This window comes from Amblyomma americanum, chromosome 1 (genome assembly GCF_052857255.1).
Source record: "Amblyomma americanum isolate KBUSLIRL-KWMA chromosome 1, ASM5285725v1, whole genome shotgun sequence".
NCBI classification, from domain to species: Eukaryota; Metazoa; Arthropoda; class Arachnida; order Ixodida; family Ixodidae; genus Amblyomma; species Amblyomma americanum.
This window is the reverse complement of record NC_135497.1, coordinates 92877536-92900375: the sequence shown is the minus strand read 5'-3', so window position 1 is coordinate 92900375 and position 22840 is coordinate 92877536. Positions and strand designations below refer to the sequence as shown.

The 22840-nt window shown below is 43.5% G+C and overlaps 1 protein-coding gene across 2 annotated transcripts in view; it reads left to right on the top strand.

The window, feature by feature from the left end:
* LOC144113239 (pre-mRNA-splicing factor CWC22 homolog) overlaps nt 1-22840 on the top strand; it is a 65372-nt gene that overhangs the window by 13982 nt on the left and 28550 nt on the right. For both annotated transcript variants that reach the window (XM_077646214.1, XM_077646215.1), the window contains exons 4-6: nt 4379-4481; nt 15277-15987; nt 22326-22454. In XM_077646214.1, coding sequence (XP_077502340.1) covers nt 4379-4481; nt 15277-15987; nt 22326-22454 — 943 coding nt within the window. The remainder of the gene's footprint in view (nt 1-4378; nt 4482-15276; nt 15988-22325; nt 22455-22840) is intronic.

Sequence of the window (22840 nt, the reverse complement as noted above, 5' to 3'; positions counted from 1 at the left end):
TTGCTGTGTGGTCAGTTCCGTTTATAATTGAGCTAGATCATGCTCACTGCCAAGGTAGTTCCTCTAGCGTGATTGAGATTTTTGGTCCATACTCTGGAGCTACAGTTGTTGCTTTCATGGTCAGGAAACATTTAGATGCAAACCAAAAACTGGGCAAGCCGTCGCGTTGCCTCAGCAGTTATGGTGCTCGGCTGCTGACCCAAAAGACGCAGGTTCGATCCCATCCATGGCAGTCGCATTTCTATGGAGGTGAAATGCTTAAAGCATGTGTGCTGTGCAATGTCAGTCCTCATTAAAGAACCCCAGGTGGTCAAAATTATCCAGAGTCCTTCGCTGCGACGTCCCTCGTAGCCTTAGTTGCTTTGGGACATTAAACCTCACAGACCGATCCAAACCAAAAACTGGCCAAGGTGCTTGGCCACACGTAATTAAAAAAGTTATTCAGCGGCATTTCAGTAAAATGTGATTTGGTTTACTTTGTTTGATTACATACAAATTCACTTGCTGCACCTTACACTACTACAGTTGCATGCAGTATGCAGTACCACCTCGCATGTTACAGGCCAACTCTTCAATCGGGGTTTACTTGGAACTTGTAGCAGTATTGTATTCTGAGTGCGCTTGGAACTTCAATGAGGACTAGGCTCAGTAGAGATCAAAAGTGCCTGTGTGAGAGCAGTGTAAGTCCATTATGTAGTGGGTATTTGAAATCTTTGTTGTCTGAAATTTCTTTGTTGGTTTACAGGGTTGCATGCTTTGCAAAGTATTTATTCTTGCTTCCACATCTTATGGCAAGTGTTCAAGGTCAGGTGAATCTTTTATTGTGTTTAGGCTTGCTGGGAAATCCACTATAAATTTCCATTATAATTTATATCACACTGTGAATAAGATTACAGAGGAAGTATATTTGCGTGGTCTTGCTAAGTTTCTGGGAAAGGAAGTTTTATGTAACTGATTAAAGCAATGAGCTGTGTGAAGCATTTACATGAAATTTTGTTTGTGTGTGTGTTTGAAGGTTTATGTAATCCAAAAATGGGCTGTTTGGTCATTTAAGTTTGCAATAAATTATTGGAATTTCATTTTGTGTATCTGTGACTAATCAAACACAAATTATTATTTGGTGCTTTGTTGTCTGTGAATGTGCAGTGTGTGGTGCTGCTAAAATAAACTACAGTAAGTGTGTGCAATGCAATATGTCAAGACTACATTTCAGTAACATTGTTTTGTGAAAAAAATGAGATGTTGATGGTGTAAAAGTTATGGAAGTTCTGATGTGTGAAGCTGCTGTGGTTTCTGATGCCAGCAAAGGGACATAGGGGAAATAGGCAAATAGGTGACTGCTTTGTAGTACATTGTAAATGGGGAAGTCTTGTAATATGTATCCCATGCATCCAATATTACTATGGCAGCTGCTTTCTGGATGAATTTCTCGAGCTATAGATTTAAATAAAAGTGCTTGGAAGTTGTGGCTATTTAATTAGAAAGCAGCTGTGTTTTTGTTATTTATCCAAGTAATTTTATGAAATGTTTGTGTGCAATTCGGACTAGTGATGCACCTTTAAGTGACACACTAGGATGTGCTGCAAAGGTGCTGTTTTATGTTTAATAAATGGGTGGAGGCAGGAAAAAATACAAAATGTGCTGAGTTAAAGGGACACTGGTGACAAATTGGGGTTGGCCTGTATCAATAGATTACTGTATTCTTTGACAGAAGCTGGTTTTACTGAAAACGTAGCTTGTATAAGCGAGAAAAGGAAAAAAAAACTGATAGGACAGCTACAAGTTCGTAGCATGAATGTTCAGTGTTAGCTGGAGTGGGGAAGGGTGGAATTCCATGAAACAGTCACTAACTCTCTTTATTTCGAGATTGAAGCAGCTTTGCCTTGCCCTTGAGCATACTAGGTGAAACATTACTCTGAACTGTTTATGAGGCTCTGTGGCTATCTCTAGCATAGACATCGGCAGTGGCTGTGGCCCAGTGCCTCCGTCTGTGTCGAGATGTTTGCAACAGCTCGGCTATCATCTGGTTGATTTAACGTAGGTTTTGGGGCTATGTATAGCATTTGGAAGCTTCCCTTGGGGGGGCAGGGATGAGGGGGGGGTTCTGTTGAAACAACCTATGCCATCAAACCAGGGTGAGATCTATTAACAGTGAACGCTGTAAAATGAAACGCAGGTATCACTGTGTCAATTTTTTTTTTTTTGCAGTGCTCTTAGTCTAGGCCACACTACCATCACTGCTGCTAATGATCTCAGAGTCGTTTTAATTAACTTCATGAGTTTTAATTGAGTGCTGGTAAAATGATTGTAGATTTGTAAACCTAATTTTCATGGAAATAAATGGGTCCTTTGCTGTCAGACAAGTGTCAACATAGTCACAAAGAGCCAAATAACCAATTTTTACTAAGAACAGAAATTGGATCAAGTTGTCCTCAGTGTCCCTTTAAGGCCAAGCTCAGCAGTCAACATTCAGATTCTTGCTTCTTCCTTCTGCATGGTAGCATGCTGTAGTGCCCACATATTGGCAGTCATCAGATTTTATGGCTGTTAAAAAATTCATTACAGTTTTATTTGTTGAGTTTTGAACTTTTAATGAAAATGACTGTTAAGCGTGAATGAAGTCTTGCATCTTTGCTCGGCTGTTGAATTTTCATTGAACCAGTTTCAGTCTCTCGCACAATCAGGTCTTGACCATGTACACCTGGGGAAAATGCCATTTCTGTTTGATGACTGTAAAAATGCTTGCATTCTGTACCCTCACGGACTTGCTACAGACTATGGTTCTCTTGACATGGGTTGTGAAGAAGTAAACTTGGATTAGGAGAGATGTATTGCGGTTGAGCTGGATTGTTTAAAAGGGGACATACTATGCAGTGTTGCCAAATTTTAAAGGGCTGTAGCTACCCCTGTAAGAAAGAATGCCTAATATTGTTTTTGTATAAATATGCTGGCCTCTAAACGTTTTTTGTTTGTGATACTTTTTCTTAATGTAACACGGTAAATTTCAAAGAAACTAAAGGACTAGTACACTGAAGCTTGGATGTTAAGCAGGCTCTTGTGTAGAAAATGACCCATACACTTTCACAAGTGAGTTGTCTGTGTAGAAAACTCCTATTTTAATTCCTCCTTTTATATTGTGCTCTTTGCTATGTGTGCCTAATTTAAAGAATTCTACATCACAGGTTCGAAAATTGCACGCTGAAGTTCAGAAATTGCGTGAAATATTTCCACAAAACTTCCAGTCCAAACTTTGAAACCTTAACTTTTTAAGGCCTGTGAAACATTGACAAAATTAATGTGATTGTTTGACATCAACAAATTGTTACATTTGTGATTTTCTAGGTGGACCTGCACTAAAAAAAGTTGCTGACAGGTATATAGCAGATCTGTGTTTTGTTACAAAATGTGGAATACACCAGTGCATTTGCATAATCATTATCTCCTCTGGCTTGTACATGAGCTAGCATCACTACAAATTATGATGAGGGGAAATGCTAACAAAGTGAAACACTTCATGTAGCACTTTGACACAATTGACTGCACACACTGGCTTCAAATCTCTTGAAAATTTTTTCGGTACAAAACTGTTTGCGATTCACTAGTGCATATTTGCACAGGCTAATAGATCAAGGTGTCCCATTTACAAATCATTTTGCAATCAGCTGGCTGCTTTAGAGTGTAGCCTAGTCTGATTTGCCGAAACTGCCTCGTAGGTTCACATGTTTTATGTAATGTTGCAGTGTGAATGTGCTCTGCCAGAACAGGTGACTGCAGTACTCAGCTCAGCTGGAAAATTTTTAGCACACGCATACTGCTTTGTAGGTGGAAGTGCCCTCTTTGCTAAAAGTGGCCAAGCAACAGGGTTTGTCTCAGCCATATGTAGAGCCCTTACGGCATTCCTATGGGCCGAAAGGTCCCAAAAGGTGAGGACCAGGGTTCTCCTTACCTCGCGCAGATTTAGAGCTTAAGGGCTGCCAGAAGTGCCCTGCTACATGGCTAAGAGGCAAAACCCGTGGATCGGTTACATTTGGTAAAGGCGGGACATGTTATGGTGTCTAATGCTCATCTTTTGTCTGTTCTGGGAGCATTGTTTCTCCTGAGAGCTGTTTGACACGTAGCTTTTGTGCACATTGATGTAGTGCTGTAATGCTTATAAATATACCGGCATGAGATAAGAAAAGTTATATTATGAGCTTTCTATTTTTTTAGTGCTCAAAGTTATATTTAAGGAGCGGCATTGAAAGCACTTAGTTTTATGCAATAAACTTGCAACACAAAACAGCTCTACTGGTTGAAAATTGTATGCTGGTTATAGTTAGAAATATTTCTGTCATGTTTACACAACAGCTGCGGCTCCTCTGTGATTCTTTCCAAACAGAGGCCATTCAGGGTACATGTATGGCTGGCAAGAAAAATAGAAGTGCTGTCCACCAAAGGTTGGATGACACACACAGCAAGACGTCAAGAAACAGCGGCAAATGGTGAGCTATAAATATTATTTGGCTTGTTCTTTCTTCACATGTGGGGGCCGCCTAAGGAAAAAAAGGGGTATGGCTTGTTCTGTTTCATTGACTGTTTCCTTGCATTCACTTGGATAATAATAATTCCCTGTAACTTTTTGTTACTTCTGTGACCTTGTTTACTTAATTTTTCATTTTTGATTGGGTGTACTTGCTAAAACTTGCTTTCCTTAGTGCGCTGTTGTGCTGAGGCCTGTAGGTCTTTTTCTGCAAACTTGAGGCCCGATTGATAAGGTCTTTGACACTTTCATGTCGCAGGTTGTTGAAACTATAGGCAAAAGTGTGGACCTGTCGATAATATCTTCACTGCAATGCAGTCTATTGTAGTGGTAAATGGACCTTTTTGTGATTTACTAGTTTGCTGTGGCAAATGCATTTATATAGGGTTGGGTTATGAAATAAAGCGCACCACTCTTTGTATATGTCAAGTGTTCTGGAGCCCGTCGTTGCACACTGTTTCAATAGATGAGTGTAGTTGTTTGGAAGGTAGGCAGCGAGGAGCCTTGTGCACAAAATGGTTTGAAAGTAAGTGCACGTGAACGTCGCAGGCGCTATCTGCTTTCGCGATGCGACAACTTTGTGAGCGAAGCGGCAAGTGTGCGCTTGCGGCTTGCAGCAGCCGCATGCACCTGTCGCTAACATGAACTGTACATGCGCGGTAAAAGCCTTTTTAGTTTTTAGTTGCGGCAAAACATTTGAAAATGCAACGAACGGAAACCAAAACACAACAGTGTGGCTGGAGATTATGATCCGCTTAACGGAGTTTTTACATCAAAATGGCTAAGAGCTTTCGGCAAAACTCATGCACGGTAAGATCTCTGAAATGACAGAATGCAAGCTTGACAGAAGCCTCCTCAACTTATAATACTCTGTCTCATACATCAAGTGCAACGCTGTGAAAGGTACGGTAGTAGTCCGGACGGGAAATTTTTAAAAAATGGAGGCGTGTTACTCTGCGCTTGTTCCGTGGCCGAGTGATCTAAGGCACGAGAAAGGTACAGCGTGATGTCAGCAGTAAGAGTCCATTTGATCAAGTTCATGACAAATGTGTCAAGTAGTAAGCCTGTAGACGAAGGATTCACTTTGTTTCGCTCATAAGGAACGCACTACTTTATGGTCACGGATGCAGGCAGCACAAACAAGTACGCTAGCTTTGACAGCGTTGCACCTGATGTATGAAACGGAGTCTAGTACTTGAAAATGGCCAGCTTTAAAATTTATTTAAACGGAGAGTGGCACACGGCGGCGTCAGTTTACAAAATTTATTGGGGCAAAGACATGGAGGGAGGAAAACTCAGAAGAGGCCCTCGCTACACGCCAAAAAGTGTGCCGGAAGCCACGCACTTTACCCTCCGCGGTGGCTTAGTGTTTAGGGCGCTCGACTACTGATCCGGAGTTCCCGGGTTCGAACCCGACCGCGGCGGCTGTGTTTTTATGGAGGAAACGCGCTAAGGCGCCCGTGTGCTGTGCGATGTTAGTGCACGTTAAAGATACCCAGGTGGTCGAAATTATTCCGGAGCCCTCCACTATAGCACTTCTCTCTCCCATTCTTCTTTCACTCCCTCCTTTATCCCTTCCCTTACGGCGCGGTTCAGGTGTCCAACGATATATGAGACAGATACTGCGCCATTTCCTTTCCCCCAAAACCAATTATATACAATTATAAGCCACGCACTTTCGCAAGGACTACTGGGAGTCTTTGGCCGACCGCGCAGTCAATAGTAATGCTGGGCGCAGCGGCGGCGTCTACTACAATGCCTGCTATGCATGCGCAAGTGCACCGAGACGGCGACCAAGTTGGGGGGGGGGGGGGGGAGCAGGGGGGAGCCGGCTTCAAAAACTGACGTAACCGCCTCTCCTGAGTTCTTTCCTTCCTCCATGGGCAAAGAAGAAAATTTACCGTACAAGAACTGTTAGAATGGGAACTTCGAAAAACCATGGAGATGTTGAGGAGTATAAACACGAATGTTTTCTTGCGTGTTTTCTTTCAAATGATGCGTTGGGTGTTGCTAAACATGGATCTCCCCGTGGTATTCGCCTACGACCACTAAGTAATTTATAATTGAATATCTGTTTGATACTGTTTCGGTTTCGGTTTCATCAGCCGAACGATGGTTGTTACGTGCATAATGGTGTTAAGGTCATGTGAGGCGTGAAAAAAATGACACATTGACACAAAAAATGACATATATGCCGTTTATTGCCATTCCAGCACTTGAAGCAGGCTGGCCTACGTGTTGTAGTAAATTAAGCTACGTATCGTCGATTATATTTGTTTTTTTCGTGCCTCACGTGACCTAAACACGAACTATACGTCATTGTCATTGTTCGGTTGATGACACCGAAACCGAAAAAATTATGAAGGGAATTCAGTTAGAAGTTATTTAATGGTCGTAAGCGAATACCGCGTGGTTAGCCATGTATTTTAATGGCGAACGCACCATTTTAAAAAAGAAAACGCTAAACTAAAATTAGTATTTATGGCCCTGTAGACATGGCATTTAACATTTGTGCGCAATGTATACGTCGCACGAAGCTCGTAGCACTTTAATAACCTCCTACACGCCGAAATATATAATCCGGTAGTATGTACATAAATGAGGGTGAGCTGGTACAGCGGGCATAAGGCAATGGACAACATGATCGCTACATCAAAAGTGACTTCACTGACTTCGCTCGTTCCATTTCTGTGCGTAAAGTAACTTAGGTGCAGTCTGCTGCTATGCGAGCCCGATCAGCCGATCATCTGAGCCATACCTGAGCGAAGTTCGAACCAAATTTCAGACATAGCTAAATAGCGCCTCAGTGTGCTGCTATTCGTCAACTGCGGCGTGATTCAGGCAGACTGTAGGCAACGTTGTCCTAGATTGGCAGCATGGCGCAATTGGCGCACGAACGGTAGCATGGCGAGAGAGCAATGAGTCTTCGGTGAGAGTAAGGTGCTGTATTTATTTGTTATTGGTGCTAGCTTTCATTCGTGCGCATAGTACTGACATCAAGGAGTACTCCTGACTAGTTGCACGTTTCCGAAATTCGTGCTGATATTGAAGGCTGTTTTTTGGCGGCCAGTGAATCGATGAGCGCTGGTCGTTATCGCATCGTTTCGTTCGCGACAACCTGGCATCTTTTGTGGGACTTGCTGAAGTGAGCTGATATGTCCGAAAGGTAAAGGTGCGTTGTTGCGATATTCTGGCCCTATTTTCGATCAAGCTGTGTTTCTTGCTAAAGCAGCGTCAGTGCTTTGAACTTAGTTGGAGTGCTATGGATGAGCCGCGATTCCTGTGCTGCTGTAATGTGTACAATGTGGATACGCAGATTGCGTCACAGTCTACGAATTATACTGGCCAAGAAAATGTGTTTACTGATGCTCGTTCACGCCGGCGATCGTTGCGCTTACCTGCTCACTTTAGTTTCGCTATATACGGGATTTTCGCAGTCCCCTTTTGCACTCGCACGCGCTTAGGCTCATCGATATGCGTCATATTCGAGCACCGAGCACCGATTAAAAAGTCTAGCTGTTGTTTGGAGCTTATGGCTACTCGCTGCTGTGTGCTGTTGCGAGCGCTTTTCTCTTTAACGTGCTCGTTGTCTACGAAACTCGGCTTGCAGTGCCGACTTCTCCGTTTGAGCCCTGCGCGCGTTGAAACTCGCCACATTTCAGTTTCTTGGACATGTGTACTCGTAGACAGCTGATGATTTCGGTGCTTTTGTGAATCTAATTTCTGCTCATTTTTTTTTAGTCTTTTATGTGGGCATGGTTGGTTTTATAATTTCGTGTAAGGTGCTTGTAGACTGCTCTGAAAGCAAATTATGGTTTTGTTTAGAAGCAGGCTTTGGCTCTGATTTAAAAGAGTACTTGTTCAGTACTGTGCAGAGAAATCAGTTTGCAATCAAAAGGCATTAGGAGGTTATGGCACAAAGTACTTAAACTCGGTGCTTTTACTTAAACTGCACATGCACAACCTGGTTTATGAAAGGACATCTGAGAAATATTCAGATGAATTGGCTAGTTATAATGAGATGGATAAAAACATGACTGTTTTGAGTAAAACGACTGTGCAAGTGATGCATAGCTTATGCTTATTTCAGGGTGAGTATTTGTTTGGGAAGTGGAAGTAAACAGTGCATTGAGTTTGTTTTTTGTAACATGGCAGCATTATGAAGACAAATCAGTTTTTCTGTTTACAGTTGTTTCCATTTGTTCAGCTTTTTAGGGTGTAAGTATGGGGTTGGATTTTTTGGTTTCAACTGGAAAAGAAAAAGCGATAGTATGCCAAATTCAGTTTTAACTGAAAAAGGTCGGTGCTATCTTTGACAAGCGCCACAACAGATTGGCTGCCGAGGAGAGGTTAAACTCAATCACAGGAGGCAAGTAACGAAAGTTTGGGAGCCAGGGGCAGGGTGAGGTATTATACCACTTAATTAAGTAGAGAAAATTTAAAATTGGTTCTTTGGGAAAGGAAATGGCACAGGATCTGTCTCAGATATGGTGGACATCTGAACTGTAAGGGAAGGGATAAAGGAGGGACTGAGAGAAGAAAGGAAGAAAGAGGTGCCGTAGTGGAGGGCTCCGGAATAATTTCGACCACCTGGAGATCTTTAACCTGCACTGGCATCGCACAGCACACGGGTGCCTTTTCGTTTCGCCTGCATCGAAACGCGGCTGCCGTGGTCGGATTCGAACCCGGGAACTCCGGATCAGTAGCTGAGCGCCCTAACCACTGAGCCACCGCGGCGGGTACAGCACATGGGGGCCTTTTGCGTTTGTGCATTTTGCAGTTGTGCATTTTGAGGTATCACTCCACCACCTTGTATACCCCTGGAAACTGGGAGGCTCCACCTCATCACTGAACATCATCTGCTAATGTAGTGCTGTTCACTGTAATCACCCGCTTAGGGCAGTTACCTGGTTAAACACATTTTTCTAGCCAGTTTCTGGCCATTCACCCAAGCATCACTGTAAAGATGAAGGTGGTATTTAAGAGTGTCATAAGTTTGCATGTTGCTGTCAAACATATCATATGCCATGCCTACTGCCCACTGGTACAATCAATGTTTAAGGGCTAGCTGCGTGCTATGTAATACCTGTTTACATCATCCATGAATGTATTTGAAGTATAAATGTGTTGCAACCCTCAAGGATTTTTCATAAAAGTGAGTGGTTGGCCCAACAGCTAAATACAACCAGAATTTAGCTTTTTATGTAGGTGGGAAAGGACTAGTAGTAACCGTGTCATGGTGAAGTTGAAGCTGTGAACAGAAAATAACTGTGGTGAAAGATCAGAAAAAAATTCACCGCAGAAACGGCAGATTAATCAGCAGGTTCATGATCGTGAGGCTGCGACCTGTCGCTGCATTTAATGTGGCACCAGCATTTCTCAAAAAGCGTCATTTCTGTAGTGCATTGTGTGCTGTGGCAGTAGAAAGGCTGGCTGCTTCATAAAAACTTGTTTGTGGCAGATCTTGGCCTTGGTGCTGGATGAGGTGACTGAAAACACGGGACAACCTTCCTTACACAGCATATTTCCCTAACCTATGAACATGTAACTTTTATTTTTATGCTGTATTTTCTTGTCCTTAAACTTTTTGTATTTTTTCGCTTTTAGAGCATTGTCTCTCCTTTCACTCTGATGATGATGTGAGGTTTCTGAAGGCAAAAGTACTCTTTTCAAATTTTTTCCTATAGCAGCTCTACTGCTACATTGTGTAGCATGGCTGTTGTAACTCTTGCCACTCTAATGTTTGAGAAGTGTGAGGGGGAAGTTATCAGCATCCAGAGTTTTTGAGCAGAAACTATTGGGCGAGTCGGTCTGGCGTGATCATGAAACAGTGCAGTGGCTAAAGGCACTGTGTTGCATTGCTTCACCATCAAGAAATCTGGAATACTGGGGATACTGTACGAGCTATATTTCAAGACCCAGAAGCAAACCTGAGTGGCTTGAGAACATTAGGAGAGGATTGTAAATCTCTAGCACTCCTCTCAAAGCATAAATTATTGTTCCTTTTTTTTTTCTTTGAAGCCCTCTCTCTCTCACATTTTCTTAATTAATATTCATGTATACTTTTGTGACCATCAGGTGCATTTCATCCTTGCATTCACATACCCCAAATACATTAAAGTAAGTTGCTCAGTCAACAAAACCCATTGAGAAAGCCTTGTGCAATCCACAAATTTTTGTCAACCTACACAATCTTTATGCAGTCTGATGTTAGCAGTGACAATGCATGCCTTGTACTACTCACAAGCACCTGTGCGTTATATCAACTTGTATGATCTCTAAAATGCTGCTCAAATATAATGTATCTTGGCTATATTTGAAAGAATGGGCTCGAGAGATGTGTGCAGTGTAAAGTGCCCTATAAAAACTCCATTATCATTTAAGAACAATAAAGATGTTGTACATGAAGCACTTTAGCAAGCTGAAAATCTCTTTAGCAGCGCTATGAGGCTTTATCCCGATGTACGTGAAAAATCAATGGTCTTCTTTTTTTTTTTAATAGAGTACAAACAACAAATCTTTTTGTGTGTTCTTTCATTGCAATAATGCGTACGACACTAGTATGCATTGATCACCACATGGTATTTGCCTGTGACCAGTAACTTATTATTCATTTCTTCGTTTTGCAATTTCAGTTTCAACAACCTCTGATATCTGTGATCAAACGATGACTATGACGTCAAAGTTCAGTGTAGATTATGCAAGTTAAAGAAAAGCAGCAGTATCATCATTGCTTCTTCATTCGGGCTCTTAATATAGGCTGGCTTAAACGTTGTAGTGAATTGAAACAATGAAACAGCAATTATATCTGCGTTCTTTTGTGCTCCATGTGACCTATGCTGACCTTTGACATCACAGCCATTGTTTAGCTGTTGAAACCAAAACTGCATTATAGAGAAAAAATTCATTAATGAATTATTTACCAGTTGTGCACAAATATCATATGGTGATACACATTTGCTAATGTCTTATGCATCATTACAAAGAAGAAAACATGCAACCAAAAATTTGATATCTGTGCTTCTTTAAAGGGGCTGTGAAAGGGGGTCTCAATAAGGATGTGACGTGCCTAAGCTGCTAAAAGGCGGCGCTTCTCAAATATCCTCCAGCAAAAATTTTTTAGACGCGTTTGGTGGAAGCTGAGTTATCTGTAGTCAAAATTTGAATTTCCGCGTCTTCACGCCTTTCCTTCTCTCGTCACTTTTTGCACGCTGAAATGTCGGCGCTGCTCCGCCAGCCCCTCGCACTCGCCCCCTCCGCCGCCTACCGACGCGCACGAACCAGTGCTAGCAGTCCGCGGATGCTGGCGTAACGAGTGCGGATTCGGGTGAAAGCACAGCGTCGCAGGTCGCCGCTAGGCGCGGAAGTGAGAGTTTTAAAAATTGTATTGTAAATTATCGGCTAACTTTTTAGGTCTTGTACGTGGCATGAATGCTCGTTGGCCTTTACTTTACGCAGTTCAACCATTTTATAGACAACCTTAAACAGCCTTTTCAGGGACCTTTTAATGTGTCATGGCCCCATAAAGCACTTCATCTGTTGACAGTCGCCGAAGGTGACTCATTTTCTGTCCACTGCTTCTCATTTCTGGAACTTGGTCTTGAGCAGATTGTATTCCAGTTGGCTGTTGTTCCCATTTGCGGTAGAGAAAACTATGAATTTGAAATATTTCAGTGGAGGTGTAATGCAGAAATACGACGTGGAGGATTTTGCCACACATTAGAAGGCAGAAGTGGTTGAAGTTAACGGGAGGCTTCCACAACAATGTGCCTGATAGCCCACAGTATTATATTTGTTTAAAAATTAAGTTCATTGTTCATCAATGCTTAAGTAATGTTTTGAGGTACAGTAGACTCGCGATAATTCAAACTTTTGGTTAATTCAAACAAAGTTAAAAATTTTGGTTGGCTGGCTATATTTTCAATGCATTTTAAAGTAGTTTAATTCATACCACGTATTGTTTGCAATGCACTTAATTCAAAATTTTCAGCTTGCTCCAGTGCTCTGGAGCGCGAAAGAGCGGCAGCTAAGGTCAGTGACATCAGGTTTGCGGTGTCGTGTAAGCTGAAAATTTGACACCTCCAACTGGTTAGCTCAGATGCGGTCTGGAGGGGGGCCATGTCAATTGGAGCTGGCCCCGTCGCGGTATAGTTTCATTTTCTGAGCTTCGCTACCAGCCCGCAACGATATCGGCAGTCCGCTGCACATCAGCACCAAGGCCAGCTATGCTCCTGTACAGAACTGACTGGCACGTTTCTGGTCTTTCTTCTTTTTAGGCATTTCGTTGTTCCTGCGCAAATGTGTGTTCCCATCGTGTGGGCTGAAAATGCACAGCTGTCACGAGCTACTCTTGTGAAGGCTCCACCGCTACTGCATCACACCTGTAAAAGAGGCCATGAGGGCTTTACTTCTTTGTAGCAGTTCTGCTTTGATATTCCGGAGAGTGAACATGCAGCACACCATGACGGAATTGCGAAAAACTGTCATTGCTACGCAGTTTTCACTAAAATACGGATGACCCTTGCTTATTTTTCATCGTTATACTTACTGCGGCACGAAACTGTTTTCTGCAACAATTTTTGTAGCCTTTCAACTGTTGCAACTTCGGATAATTCAGATGATTTTTCAGTCCCTTGAGGTCCCAGTTAATGTGGCTTTTACTCTGTTGTAAAACCAGTGCATTATTGACAACTTTTTTCAACCACACAGCCAGTTGGAGACTGCCGGTTGAATAAAGACATCAGTTTCTTTCACCCGTATTTTATGTTGTACTAAAGAATTTAGCTACGTCTGCAAAGCGAAATAGTTCTAAAATACTATTTATATGCACAGATGTCCATAAAGCATATCTCATTTAGTCTTGGATCATATTAAGGTGCCTTCTGATAATTCAAACAAAAATCTCTGGTTCCTTGAAGATTGAATTAATGAGAGTCTACTGTATAAGCACCAAAATATGGCTGCTGAATTAAATGCCATGCTTTTATTTACTAGTAGGAAGCATTATCTTTAAAAAGCTTGATTCTAACAAATGCTTTATGCTACTATGCATTGTTGGAGTAGCATGTCGGTGCTTAAATGTGATACTGAAATGCTTACATAGAGGTGCAGCCATGGTGCAGCCATGTGTGCGCAGGTTGTGCTTGTGTTCCATAAAGACGAGCTTTCAATAAATATCGGTTGTTAAGGTTTCATTAATACCAGAGCCTTAAAACAAAATATTTTTAAAGCTCATGAATTTATCATAGCGTATCAATTATGTGTATCTCCTCAAGGTAAGACTGTTTCTGCAATTTATGGCAGTACTCAGGTTACGGTAGAACCCCGCTGTAGTAAACTTGGATATAGTAAAGTGAAACTGCGGGCCCATTTCGCCTACCATAGATGTGTACTTTTATTTTTTTATTTATAGTAAGGATTTTTTAACAAGAAATGGCTATTGTAAAGAGCGTCTGGCCATGGCGATGTACATTGCGGCACGTGCAAAGTTGAGGATTGCGAGACCAAGGAGACAAGGACGAGCGCAAGGACAAGCCAACTTTTTGAAGGCCTTGGGGCTGCAAGGCAAAGCGTGCAGCGCACACGAAAAAAAAAAAAGTAAAGCTGGCTGTAAATGCAGAAAAAAGGAGGCGCAGTTTGCTGAGAAAGGAAAGCTAGTAAAAGTGCAGTGGCGAGTAGAGAAGGAAAGAAAGGGGCAAACATTCGCAGCATGGCAACAGCGGCACAGCATGGGTAGTTTTGCCGTGCTTGACTGTGTCGTGCGCATTTCTTAACTATTGCCTCTTAAAGTTGCTGAGGGTGTCACCACGTTCGTGCGAAGCTTTGGTTTTTACATGGAATCAAACGTATTATATTCATAGCCACGTTTTATTTTTTGCAAATTCATTACTTCCACAAGACGTAAACAAAATCGGAAACATGGTAGCATAAAATGTGATAACTGAAAATAAATAATTCTCACATAAAGGGTCTATAAGAGCAGGATGAAAGGTACTTCTGAGTCTGTCTTTCTAGGCGAACACTTTTTATTTGGTATGTAGCAAGAGAGCAACCCCAGAGCCATGCCATCACCAACTGATATAGTAAAGATTTTTGCTGGTCCCAGTGACTTTACTATAGAGGGGCTCTAATGTATATGAATATAAAATGAACTAATGGTATGTGTGGTAAAACCTCAGTATTAAATGTTTTATAGGACGGTCACAATATTGGTAGAAGGCAAAATTTATCATGTCCAAAGCACAAGCACCAAACAAGCGGAAAAGCTTTAGTGCCTGTTTTTGTTGACACTTTCTGGTGAAGAAAGTGGTGAGGCATGTCTATACCTGTGTTTTCTTAAATATGCAGACTTTTTCAGAGCACTTTCAGACGCAAGCTCATGACAGTACCTGCATTGCTGGAGCTGATGGCACATCATAGAATGTTGAGAGAATGTAGCATTTTATCTGTCCCAGCCATCAGCAGTTTAATAGTTAATAGCAGTTAATAGCAGTTTTCGGCTTGTTCATGGTATGACCTGCACATAGCGGCTTTTCTAGCAGCAAAGTAGTGTGCCTTAGCCTTAAATTCTAAAATTTCTTTGGCTATGTCCTCACTGAAAACTTCATCCTTGAAGGCTTGAAAAACCCGCTTTTGGGAAAGCAGCTTTGGGGAAGGTTTTAGTTGGGATATGAAATTAGTAATAATTAAATGTTGTCCAGGTGAGGCTCGTTCTTTGCATTATTAAAAGATTTCATCCTTTTGTTTTGCTTTTACAGTCCACCAATGAAACAGGATCATCAAATGGGGCATGCTTCAGATCATAGCAGTGATTCTGACAATGACCATGTCAGACACACAGGTCATGATCGAAAAAAGGAACGAAGGCGTGAAACGGATCCAGATCGCAAAAGAGATGCAGACCATGAGAGACGGCGAAATGATGGTGGTCATGACAGAGAGCGGGATTCTGACTACCACCGAAGAGAAAAGAGGCACCATGACCACAGGAGAGATCATGACAGGGATAGAGACCGCAGGGAAGATTGGGACGAAGATCGAAAACAGGATCGCCACAGGAGGGATGACCACAAACGTATCCGGAGAGATGAGCGGGATGAGAGGCATCGGGAGGGCCACGGCAAGAGGGATGATCACAAAAGTGATCATGATCGTAGTCGAAAAGGTGATAAAAGAGATGATGAGGAAGGGTCAGGTGCCTGGAGAATGGATCACAAGAACGACCGTGATCGTAGTCGCAGGGGTGATCGCAAAGATGAAGATGAATGGTCAGGTGCCTCCAGAGATGACCACAGTAAAAGGGGAGGCAGGGATGAGGTGGAAGGCCTCAAGCGAGCCCGGAAGAGCTCTCCTGATGCGGAGATCGAGCCGCCACGAAAGAAGGATGTCATCACTGGGCGTACTGGTGGTGCTTACATACCACCTGCCCGTCTTCGCATGATGCAGGAGCAGATTACGGACAAGTCAAGGTAGGTGCTGCTGGCTCTGTAATTATTAGCTGCAGACTCTAGGGCACCATAAGGGGATTGTGCTCATATTCACTTTATCTGTTGGTTTCCTTTTAAGCACAGGAGGCATTACAGGTCAGATTAGGTATGGATGTACCATCAGCGTCAAATGAAACGCGAACAAATGAACTCAAGCGCTAGCAGAAAAAAACAAAAATTATTGCTGCTGGAGAGGAAAAACAGGCGTGTCGTATTAACACTTCCAAAGAGTGGTCTTTCCGTCCGCGATGCGAATAGCAGCCGTTCTTATGCGTTGCTTTGCTTGTGCAACACCTTCCAGTTTTGCAGTTCACGTTGAAATTCCCGTGTTCACTTTTCATTTGACGCTGATAGTACATATGCGCAGTGGGAGCGGGGGGGGGATTTGTAGTTGCAAAAGAATCAGTGCAAGCGTCAAGTTCCATCAGAATTTTGGTGCTTTGTTTTTTATTTTTATCGCTCTTTTGATTTCATAAGCAGCTGTTAAATTGACCATTTGCGGAAAAGCGAGCACCGCCTGTCGTGCAAACAGAGAAGCTCCGCCGGTACCTTTGGTTGGAAAGGGGCTCTTGAGCAAGCATGCGCAAGGCAGCGTTCAGCAGCTCACGTACGCTTGTTTTGTTGTTTTAGTTTTGTTTATTGGCCGGAAACGTGTGTCAGCTAACGAAAGCGTATGATGGAAGAGGAGAACATCCCATTTCCGTTTTTAGAAACAGGGTGTAGTGAATTATTTTCGCGTTGTAGCCTGAAAAACGACCATGTGTGGCAATACCTGCACTCTGCTACCTCAACGGAGCGCCGAATGACCAAGTGAAAATGTGCGTGAATGTGCGCCTATGCGCAGGCGAGTGTGACAGTATAATGGGATGCACTTTCCTAATGCACACAGACGTTTACCTTTGCGCTTCCTTGATAGGGCCGGAGTTTCTGCTAACTTAACACACCTTTTGCCTCAGGGCACACGTAGCTGATTATTAAGGGACCCGTTGTACTATCTCAATCCCGGCGCGTGCTGATACGGCAGAGCGTTGCTTTGCGTGCTAACGGGCCGCGGGAGCGTTAGAATGCGCGGATATGCGCGAGGCTGCGCGAGGCCCTGCTCCCGCTGTTCAGGAAGCACATTGTAGCATTAATGGTGAATGTTCATACTAGTATATATCATTCGGTTTTCCTGCATCGGTGGCAAAACTCTTCTAGAACGACCGAGCAGTGTGTACTCGGCAGTAAGCGCGAAATAAAGCAGCAACACCCGTTTCGAAACGTGCTGGATGTGCGCATTACTGGCCCCATCAACGGGTTCGTCTTTTGCGCCTTGTATGTCGTCGCGGCCTTTATTACGTACAAGTCTCGCTGTTGCAAAACACGTGGTTAGCTTAGATAAATCGCGTTGCAGTTACATGTCAGTTAAGTGGAAGTTACAGCTCACATCAGTCGTCGCACTACAGCGCAGGAATGCACGGCTGGCTCATGTTTTCCAACCAAAAACCAAACCGCCCAGAGAGGGCGCTGCCTGCGCCTTCACCACGCATGCGCAGAAACTTCTCCGCAAATGGTCAATTGGTAATATGCTACCCTGATGTGGAAGCTGATTTGTACCAGTGCACAACTAATAAGCATATCGGCTTTTACTACAGCCTGTTTTGATTTTGGTTGTGAAAAGCACCAAGCATGCCTTGGCATCACTAGGCGCCTAGACAAGTACACCTGCTCATGGCGCGGGTTCAGAATCCTTTGACATACTTTTGATGGGGCTACTGTGCTGTAGTGTCTTGCACAAACTGCTGGGTTATTGTGTAGTAATGTATGGTGTCAGCCCTCCTGGCTGAATGCCAGAGAAGCTGAGAAGTGCTATTCTTTAATAATAAGAATAATAATAATTTATTTATTTCCATCAGTGATGAAAAAGACTGCGGGTAAAAGTCACTTTAAAGGCAAGCGACTTGACTATACTCCGTTTCATACATCAGGTGCAATGCTGTGAAAGGTACGGAAGTAGTCTGGACAGGAAAATAAAGGAAGGTGTGTTACTCCGCACTTGTTCTGTGCCCGAGTGGTCTATGGAAGTGACAGCGTGTTGTCAGCAATAATAATGCATTTAATCAAGATCATGACAAATGTGTCGTGGTAAGCCTACAGTCAAAGCATTTACTATGTTTCGCTCACCACAAATAACGCACTACTTTTTGGTCGCGGATGCAGGCAGCTCAAACGAGCGCTAGCTTTGACAGCGTTGCACATGATGTTTGAAACGTCGCCTCTTAATTGTTTAATATAGATTTCAGGTACATTCTAGACTATGTTGAATACTCACAACTTGCAAAAAATATTTGTGTACAGAAGTAAACTGTGTATACAAGTAAGTCTCTTGAAAATATAGACCAAAATTTGGTGTCAGTGCTACCTGGGCAGCTATTTGGTATAAAGGCTTGTTACACCAGTTTTTAAGCAGCCAGTGGATGTAATATTCATTGTGTAAAGTTTGCAGGTATTGTACTTTTGAAATATAAATGCCACAGAAATTGGTGTTGGCTCCTTGCCTCAGTGGTTACTAAGCATAATTTTTTTATCCTAGGGCTAAGCGAATCCCATTTTCGTAGTACACAGTAATTGATTTGTGTAAATTTGCAGGAATATGAAATATGCAAGCAAATTGATTATAACTGGTAATTAATGAGCCGCTGCTGCACGAGACATGGGCTGTTACTACATGTTTTCTTCAACCGGGAACATGATTTTGTATTAGTGACTGGCAAAATATCTGTTAAAGGAGCATTGACACTAAATTTTTAGTTGTGTGTTTCCTTTGGGACGATGCATATGACATTGGTATACATCATTCACCGCATGGTATTTGCCAGAGATTGCTAATTAAATAATAATTAAGTTTACTCTCTCAAGCTGTTTCAGTTGCAACAGCTGAGCAGTGGCTGTGACATGAGGCATTTAATAACTGCATTATCACTGCTTCGTCATTTGGATTCACTATTATGCTAAAGGCAGCCTGTCTCAATAGCCGGAACGACAGAGGAAGAAGAAGCGGCAATTATATCGCCATTTATTCATTCCTCACATGACCTGCACTGAACTTCGATGCCACAGCCATTGTTTTGCTGTTGAAACCGGAACCGAAAATGCAAGAGAGAATAAATTCAATTGTTAATTATTTTGTGGTCTTTGGTAAGCACCATGTAGTGATTTGTGTATGCTCTGTGAGGAGCAATGGATGCTCTTCCCCCGACATCTCTCATCTCGCGCTTTGCCAAGACTGCCCCCAGCCCGTAAGGTGAGGAATCTGTGATCAGGACAGTCGGCCTTGCAGGGTCAAAATGTGCTAAAACTCTAGAGGACGTAAGCAGCTCTTGGCTTTTCTGGAAAGCTTGCTCCTCTTCAGAAGTCTAGCAGCACCGGGCCCCTGCCCCCAGCAAGCGGTTCAGGGGGTGCAAAACACTAGACAGGTTTGGCATGAACCGTCTATAAAAGTTCATCAGGCCCAAGTAGCTCTGTAGCTCCTTCACATTCCGAGGCGCTGGTGCTGCCAGCACGGCTTTGGTCTTGGTTGGGTTTGGTTGAAGACCGGCTGCACTGATGATGTGCCCTAGATACTCCACCTTAGGTACCAGGAACTTGCATTTAGAAAGCTTCAGTCACAGGCCAGCTCTCCTCAGTCGCTCCATGACTCGGCACACATTAGCCCAATGGTCGCTGTTGTTGGCGCCGGTCGCCAGTATATCGTCAAAGTATACTGTGACATGGTCAAGATTGTGCAGAAGGTTCTCCATCTCGCGTTGAAATAAAGCCGGGGCTGACGACACCCCAACGACACTGGTACAAGCCCTTCAGGGTGTTGATGGTGACAAATTTTGAGAGTCTTCGTGCAGCTTAACCTGCTGGTATGCATCTCTCAGGTCGAGCTTTGTAAACTTAGCGCCCCCCGTTAGCCTTGCAAATAGCTCCTCGATGCGAGGGATTGGGTATGACTCCAGCACCGTCACTGGGTTGACTGTCATCTTGAAGTCGCCACACAGGCGACTTACTTTACTACGGGAACGATGGGCGCGGCCCATTCGGATGTCTTTACAGGGTGGATGACTCCCTCACGCTCCATTCTCTGCAACTCCTCGGTAACTCTGTCTCGTAGCGTGAACAGGACGACCCGCGGTTTAAAAAATCTTGGCTTAGCACCCTCTTGCACGGTAATTTTGGCAGTCTTGCCGCCAAGGGTGCCCAGTCTCTCCGAGAATACCTCATGGAATTGACTCACCATTTCTTCCACGGACGTCACTGCATTGACTGTTTCTGGCTTGCCGATTCTGAGCTGAAATTCTTTCATCCAACTTCTTCCGAATAACGTTGGGCACGGGCTGTTCATGATGAACAAAGGCAGCACACATTCACTCTCACCGAGCTTCACAGTTGCCACGAACTTGCCTGCCATCGGCTTCGTGTTGCCGGAAAATCCTCTGAGCTTTACCTCCGATGTCTCCAGTCTCGCCGAGGGAAACAGCTGCGTAAACTTCCTCTCACTGATAGTTGACACACTGGCTCCGGTGTCAAGCCCCATGTCCAACGTCACCCCATTGATGGAAACTTCAAAACGCATTGGCTCTGTCCCGGCCGCTTGAAGCATCCATAGGTCGTACGCTCCCTCCTTCTCCGGCCTGTATTCCGTCGCCGCCAGCTCGTCGTCCAAGTTGCGGACAGGTTTCGGTCCATTCCGGAACCTCGCTTTTGCAGTCTGGGACGTGCTTGACTGGCATACTCTGGCCAGATGACCTCTCTGCTCGCACTTGAAGCAAATGCTGCTCATGTGACGGCATTGGGGTACCCGATGATTCCTCCCCATAGCGGAAACAAGACCCACTTGCCTGCTGCTTGGTTTTCACAACATTCAGAGACTGCTCGGATTGTACTGGCATCGCTTGGGGTAGCTGAGTACATAATGCACGGGAATCTTTGCGGTCTCAAACTCCAAATCTGCCATTTCCAGCAGCTGAGTCTGCATTGTGACATCGTTGATGCCGCTCACGATTTGGTCCCGCAGCATCCGCTCTCGAAATGATGCGAACTTGCAGTCATCGGCAAGCTTCTTCAGTGATGCGATGAAGTCGCTAACTGACTCTCCGTCCCGCCGGTGTCGAGAAAAAAACTTGAAGCTGGCCACAACCTCCAATACCTTTGGCGAGTAGTGCTTTCTCAGAGCGTCGAAAATTGCAGCCAAGGTGGTGTCGGCAGGCTCATAGGGGCTATCAGGCTTCACAGCAGCGAGTACGTTTCTGATCCACAGCACATCAGAAACACAGCAGTCTTCTTCGCTTCAGCGATGTCGTTCGCTGCGAAGTACAGTTCCACCCGTTCACGATACTCGGTTCAATCCGACGTACCCACATCGAATGGTTCCAGCTTCCCGACAACAGACATGGCTTATACAGGGGAGTGGATAACGCAGACGTAACCGTGGTTTATCGCTCGTCGCCAGTTGTGATAATCCGGGCCGGGGACATTTCCCGACCACGAGTGAAAGACGACACGCCAGTCGAGGGCACACCACGCACTGACTAGCCCAGTCATGCGTGCCTTTTTATTTACCGACACAATGGCACCCTCCAGTGATCAATAACGTCACAACTAATGTCTTCCGTATCATTACAGAGAATAAAACATACAACCAAAATGTGGTGTCTATTCTCCTTTAAGACATAATAGGGGCAACAAAAATGTGCTGCGGTATGTGCTACATGTCAGCATTAACTAGTGACTGTAGATAATGTGCTCTACTCAGTTCTGTCTGTTGTTTGCTTAGTACTTTTGAGCTTTTTTCTACTACTACTACTGCTACTACTACTACTGTTCTTGTCTATACCTTGGCCTGCATTAATTATTAAAGTGTATTTCAATAGTAATAATGGAGTGCTAGAGGTATAGGTCACCCCCTTGAACTCGTGCTGGGATGAAATGGCAACGCTGTTTGCTGAATTGGTAGCTTTGCTATGCTCATTGTTTGCTTCAATGATTCGAGTGTGAACTGAGTTTAGTCCCACTGTGAGCCAAAGTAATGTAGTCTTAAACCCACTGTGAGTTAAGCTCAAACATGTATGTACAAAGATTTGCCACTGATGACCGATGCACTCTGCTGAATTTTTAAAATGTTTGGCCTATATTTGACCGTGTTAAATCTCTTATTTGTATGTTTTGTATTTTCTCTTTCGTATAGTGGCTTTAGTGTATATGGGTTCTGTTGAATACTGTGTTCTGAGGGAACAATGCAACTTTTTGTTTGTCCACTTGAGTGCAGTTGTTAATTCTAAATGCATTGTTTTCAGTGTGGAATATCAGCGCATTGCTTGGGAAGCACTGAAAAAAAGCATCAATGGTTTGGTAAACAAAGCAAACGTTGGAAACATGGATGTTATAATCAAGGAATTGATGCGGGAGAACCTCGTCCGTGGAAGGTAAGCCTAATGTGTTCCAGTTTATGAATACGAAATAAAGCATTTCAATTCTATATGAGGGATGAATTGTACACATGAGTGGTTGTTTATTTTTGCTGGTAGGTCTGCATCAGCATATGTACTGTATATTTAGCTGTTTCGTTTCCTTCACTGAGGTGTTTTATGCTGTAAATTTCTTAACACTGAATCATAATGTTCAACCTAAACTGGTTGAAGTGCCCCATGAGCATTCAAAGTTGTCATGCATGTCTCCTAATTATACCAGGCTATATGAAAATGGCAGTCCTGTGCCTGCTGTTGTTGCCTTATTTTGTTTACATGTTCATAGATTTCTGTGCTTTAAGTTGGAGCATCGTCTGAGTTGGAGTATTCTCTAGTTTGCTTGA